The sequence below is a fragment of the Buceros rhinoceros genome, unplaced genomic scaffold (genome assembly GCF_000710305.1).
Source record: "Buceros rhinoceros silvestris isolate BGI_N320 unplaced genomic scaffold, ASM71030v1 scaffold15955, whole genome shotgun sequence".
Classification (NCBI taxonomy): Eukaryota; Metazoa; Chordata; class Aves; order Bucerotiformes; family Bucerotidae; genus Buceros; species Buceros rhinoceros.
This window is the reverse complement of record NW_010413554.1, coordinates 27,120-33,231: the sequence shown is the minus strand read 5'-3', so window position 1 is coordinate 33,231 and position 6,112 is coordinate 27,120. Positions and strand designations below refer to the sequence as shown.

At 38.8% G+C, this 6,112-nt stretch overlaps 1 protein-coding gene across 1 annotated transcript in view; it reads left to right on the top strand.

Annotated features, from left to right (window-relative positions):
- Positions 1 to 49: 49 nt before the first annotated feature.
- The window catches only part of GABRA6 (gamma-aminobutyric acid (GABA) A receptor, alpha 6), a gene marked incomplete at its 5' end in the record, with an annotated part of 24,372 nt that continues 18,309 nt past the window's right edge, over positions 50 to 6,112 (top strand). The window contains 5 exons of the mRNA XM_010136794.1: positions 50 to 117; positions 1,389 to 1,609; positions 1,717 to 1,799; positions 2,378 to 2,521; positions 2,932 to 3,084. Coding sequence (XP_010135096.1) covers positions 50 to 117; positions 1,389 to 1,609; positions 1,717 to 1,799; positions 2,378 to 2,521; positions 2,932 to 3,084 — 669 coding nt within the window. The remainder of the gene's footprint in view (positions 118 to 1,388; positions 1,610 to 1,716; positions 1,800 to 2,377; positions 2,522 to 2,931; positions 3,085 to 6,112) is intronic.

Here is a 6,112-nt window from a genome sequence, read left to right as displayed (position 1 = left end):
TCCAGCCGTGAACCCCGCTCCGCTCCCAGCTCATGTCCGTGTCCCGCAGGCGCCGTGACGGAAGTCAAAACGGACATCTACGTGACCAGCTTTGGGCCGGTGTCCGACGTGGAGATGGTAAGGGCTGCACTTGCCGCCCCTGCTCTCCTTTCCCGGGATTCATTACCGTGGCATCTGAGTTGACCGTCATTAAAGCAGATTACGAGGCTTAAGCTGCTTGACAATCCCTAGGGCCCAGCAGAGCACTTTGGCCGGAGCCGCATCTAGCTATTTCCCCAGCAGAGTCGGCCAGGGCAGCCCGGGGCCCGGAGGGAGGCAGGGCACGGAGGGCACCGCTGACTGGGGGCAGCCACGGATGGGAGGTTAAAGGTGCCTCTTCAGCCTCCCTCAAACGATTTTAAGCATCTGTGGCCCGGCATATAGTTTGGCGGGAAGGCCGTGTGTTAGGAGACAACCTAATGAGTCGCTGTAGGGGAACGGTGTCATTTCTGAGGCAGCTGCCCCTCGTCCTGGGTGCCTCTGGATTCAGGTAGCTGCACCCTTGAGCTTCGTCAGTGACAGCAGCCGGCCCAGGAAGATGGTATGCCATCGCCGTGAGGATGGCATTGCTGGGCTCATTCTGGAAATCGGCTTTGATCACTATTTTTGCCCTTGTACCCTTCCTCCGGAACCTGCTCACCTGAGCCTGCAGTCCAGTGTGCAGGCAAGGAACTGTGGGCCCCAAGATACAACCAAAAGTTTTTCCATCTCTCTTCAGCAGTCAACTGAAGAGAAGGGAGAACCTTGCCTTCTTACAAAATTTGCCCCCAGCCAAGGTTTAGCTCCATTTTCCAAGCGACTTCTGCAGAGAACTCCTTTCTGAAGGCTTGTGAGAATATTACTAAGACTCCTTAAGAAAAGGAACTTACATTAATGTTAACTTGACACCAAAATCCTGCTGTGATGTGGCTCACTTTTTTTGTGAATATCCAAAGTAAACTGCAGAAGAGGCACTGAGTATGTCTTGTTGTTCCTGGCAATTAACATTGATGTTTTGTTTTTGCACTTGGAAAGGATACTAAATTGGACATCTGTTTTTCCTTAGACCTCAGTAACTTTGAATTAAATTATTATCTCTGACAATGAGGGGTTTTTTCCTTACTTTTATCAAGTTATCTGTTCAATGATTAATTTGTAACTATTCTTGAATAATAAAGGAATAGGGTGCGTTTTCATACACTACTACTTTTTTTAGTAGCTACTTAATGGTAATAGGATTAAGTTGTTTAAGCAGTAAATGAGATGCCATTGACCTGTATGTTAGGTTCTTCCATGGAGTTACTGTATATACAGCGACTAGGGATTGCTGGCCCCCACACATACGCCAACCACCTATTTATTTTCCATAGGAATACACAATGGATGTCTTCTTTCGGCAGACATGGACCGATGAGAGGTTGAAGTTTAGTGGGCCAACTGAAATACTGAGATTGAACAATTTAATGGTCAGTAAAATTTGGACACCAGACACATTTTTTAGAAATGGAAAAAAATCAATTGCTCATAATATGACAACTCCTAACAGACTTTTCAGAATTATGCAGAATGGAACTATTCTTTACACAATGAGGTGAGAGCCTGTTCTTCTGCTTTTGATTGACCTTTATTTTTGATTCTTTCAGCAGTATTCCTGCATACCATTTTTTTTTCATTGTCATCTATTATAATGTATTTTAGACTAACCATTAATGCTGATTGTCCTATGCGGTTGGTGAACTTCCCTATGGATGGACATGCTTGTCCATTGAAGTTTGGAAGCTGTAAGTTTTTCTGTATCTTTCAGTTTTTTGTAGTAATACATTTGGTCTACATGTATGTGGGAAGATCAGAAGTGAGATCCTGGGACACTACTTAGTGACATAGCTGAAATTTTTTAATATACTTTTTTAGACTACAATCTGTCTGAGAATCTCCTCTGAGACTCAGACCATTCATAAGGACATGCATTTATTTACTGAAGGATGACTGGTGAAGCGTATTTTATTGTTTATTATTCTTACACATCTACTAGTCAAAGCAGGCCCTTCAACAACTCATGAAAGCTGTGGTACCTTTACTATATAACTTCTAGTTTTGCAAATATTTAGTCCATCTGTGGTAATCAGTGTATATGTCTTATAGCAAATTAAGCTAGTACCCATGAGGTCCCACCTCAGCCATTCTCTTATTGTTGATTTTTTTTTTCTTTTTTGCATTTTGTCATGAGGTTAGGAACTTGCTGGAGCAGGATGCATATTTCTGTGGGTGTTTGAACGACAAAAGGGATCATGCTACTTATTTTTTCAATTGCTTGTAAATTCCATAATTAATAATAGTAATTTTTCCCTCTGTAACTCAGATGCTTATCCAAAAAGTGAAATAATTTATACATGGAAAAAAGGACCCCTGCATTCAGTAGAAGTACCACAGGAGTCTTCCAGTCTCCTCCAGTATGACCTCATAGGACAAACTGTATCTAGTGAAACAATTAAGTCTAACACAGGTAAGATGTAGCTATGTAGGAACTATTGACATTATAAAACATATCTTGAAAATAAATTAGAGTTTTTTTCATATAGAACTAAATTAATTTATCTTTTGCCATTTTAATAACGAAAATCCTTGGAAAGAAGGTACAAGGTAACTTTCCAATATGGTCCCTTAAAGCATACGATTTTTCATGCAGTTACTGAGAATTCCCCTTGCATCCCCACCCTAGTAAAAACAATACATAAAATGAGTATTATTCTCTGTTTGCATAAGGTCAATTTATCTTTCTTTTAATCAGCTTATTTTTATGATGCACTAGGAGGCCTGTAAGTGCTTTCCTCAGACCACAGTATGTTGGTTTTAAGCCAATAATGTTTACTCATATGTTGCCAAAATAATGCTGACATACTTATCTCTTAACAGGAGAATATGTAATCATGACAGTTTATTTCCACTTGCAAAGGAAGATGGGCTACTTCATGATACAGATATACACTCCATGCATTATGACAGTCATTCTTTCTCAGGTGTCTTTCTGGATTAACAAGGAATCTGTTCCAGCCAGAACAGTTTTTGGTATGGTGCATCAAGGTCTTTGAACAGCTCAGCATCACATGTACCGTTCGTTTGTTCATTCATTCCTTTCATTGCTTGTTTGTTTTAGGCGAATATTCACTTCAGCTGCTCTATTTCCATCTTCAAAGGAAAATAGGCTACTATCTCATTCAGACATACATTCCATGCATCATGACTGTAGTCCTGTCTCAAGTTGTGTTTTGGATCAACAAAGAATCTGTTCCAGCAAGGACCGTGGCTGGTATTCGTATTTTGTTCTTTTATCATTCACGTCATTCACTTGAATCCATTGTGTTATATCCATTGTATCAAACAGCTACTGCAAGACAGTGGGGATTGGAACAGACACTTAGTAGGTTTCAGTGAACAAAAGGAAATAGTAAAATTTAACCAAATAATCTGCAATCTGGCCATGAGGGTCAAAGTTCTTTACTCAGAATATTTGGTTAGCCAGACTTGTTTGTGATGTTTTTCTTCCCCTCAATATTTTTTGGTATGCAGGAAGGGACAATTTCAGAGTAAATGTCAACCTCCCCTTTTTTTAAAGAGGATTTTTTGTATTGATTTATTCTCCTGTGAAACCAGTCTGAGTTAAAGCTTTTTTTTCTAAAAAAAAACCTAAACAACATGGGATTGAATTAATCTCATCTGATATAAGGTACCTCATCTAGCACTCATTCTGGTGTGGTCTCTTCCCCTTGTTTACAAAGTTACCTAAACTAGCAAGGACTTTATTTAGGTGAGATGAATCCTATCCCTAGCACAGGTTGGAGTTGCAGTGCAAGGGGTGTGTTTGTATGGCACAACAGGTCTCTTTCTTCTTTCCAGTGCTTTGAATTAATGCTCCCAAAGCTTGACTTTGGTCTCCGTAATTTTCAGTGTGTGCTTTGCTGTTAAACTTGACACACACGCCAACTTGAATATTGATGGGCTCTGAAACTGCACTTGTTGTTAAGGGGTAAACTTCCACTGACTGAATTGTATTGAGTCATAAAAATACTAAGCAAAAATAATAGAACTTGTAAAAAAAAACTTCATGAATCCACTAACTGTGGATACATACGGGTTGTGCAGCCTTATCTATTTTCTCTTAAACCAGTATTTCCATGAAAAAAATTCCCTTTGTGAGACCTGTCTTCAGTAACAAAAAGGCAGCTAAGCATAAGCATGTTCCCTAAGCATAAATGGTGAAACTCTCATAATTCAAAATAAGTCTATAATTGTAGTTAGGCTACAAAATTTGTATAATTTGCTTTTAGTCAGTTGGTGTTGCCTATCTGCATGGAATGGTATTCATAAAAGCATTGCAAACTTTTAGGGATGCTAAGTGAACACAGCTTCCTCTGGTGCCTCTGAAGGAAGATCAACTCTTTTGTTCTTGAAATCCCCATTCGGAGTTGAGATCCAGTTTGGCATCATTAAGCACTTACAAGTACTATTTTCTAGCAGTTGGGAATTCTTGAAGTGCTTGAAAATACTAAAATATCAAGCAATATATTTCCAGGGTTGTTTATTGCAGCATAAAATATCGAATTGAAGCATAAAATGTACACCAAATATGTTGCTACCTGATTTGGCTTTGCATTGCATCTCTGGACTGTACAGTTACATCCTCTACACTCTGAGTAAAATGTATTTGCTACCTAGTGGGCAGTGGAAGTCAGTTTTATGTGCTTGAAGTCCCGTGCAAATACATCTTTAGCTGTTTCAGTAATAATTACACAGAGCCCCAAACCCTGGAGTAACAACTATTTGATGTCATACTGAAGGGTAAATAGAGAATTAGAAACAGACAATATTTTAGTAAAATAGTAATGTAGACATCTTTCTCAGTGTCGTGGAAAAGTAGTCATGTTGGCATTTTAGAAGAATATTTCAATCCTTATTCCATTCTTATTTCTCCCAGGCAGTCTGAATTTATAATCCTTACTCATTCAAAATCCCATGGGTTCTGAATACCTTCATCTAAGGAAAAGGGCAAATTCCTCGTGACAAAAAAGACTTTCAGGCCCCAGTAAAAAAAGAAAAATTTTAAAATGGAGAAGCGAGTTTCCTTTCTGCATCATACTGCAAATACTTGAATTACAAATTTTCAGTTTTACTTCTAAGTTCCCAAACTGTAATTTTGAGAGCAGAGAAATTAATTAGAAGAATAAAAACGGTGTGCCCAACCCGGTTTCTCAGAACAAATTTGTTTAGCAGCTCTGTTTACCTCCAAAATGGATGCCAGTTCTCCTTTGCAGGTAATAGTACAGAAACTACACTGAACTTTCTCCGGAGATAAATTAATGGTCATAACCCTTTTCAGACCTGCAAGTGAAAAAGGGGAGGCAGGAATACTTACAGAGGCACTGTTGTGTTCTTTATAGATGCGTCTCCGGAAAGAACAGCAGATTCCTTTCTGTGAGGAGTTGTGTATGTGGCTATGCGTATACGTATATCTGTGTCTATCAGTGAAGTTTTATGGAGCATGGCATTATCAGAATTTATTCTTACTCCTAGCATGAGAAACATGGCTGTTGAAGGCTAATTTCAAGTATGCTCTGAATCTGTATAGCAAGGCTATTATTTCACATTTTTATGTGCCTTTATCTAATTTTCTTTATTCTGAGCAGAAAGTTCATCTGTTATTTTGCAGAAAGATAGTAGTCAGCTTCTACTGTCCTAGCAGGTCACCCTGGGAATTTTAAATTAAGATCTAGTCATTCAACTCGATAATAAATTGTATTAAAAAGTCTTCAATAGGGAAAGGTGTTAGGGCTTTTTTGTTGTTTAACTGTTCATAACAAAAGATAGCATATTTCAGTATTTGCATTACGTAACAGATTCTTCAAAACTTACCAAGAACCGTTCAAAGTGGAAAGACAAGCATAAGCAATCACCAGTTACCCAGTTTACCGACTGTAATTTGACATCCAGTTTGATAAAGTAGTTTTCCACAGTGCAGAGCATTTCATCAATATTCACTCCACATTGCGAGAAATCTTATCTATATCTGTAATAGTAGAGGTGTCCTATTCCTAAGTTT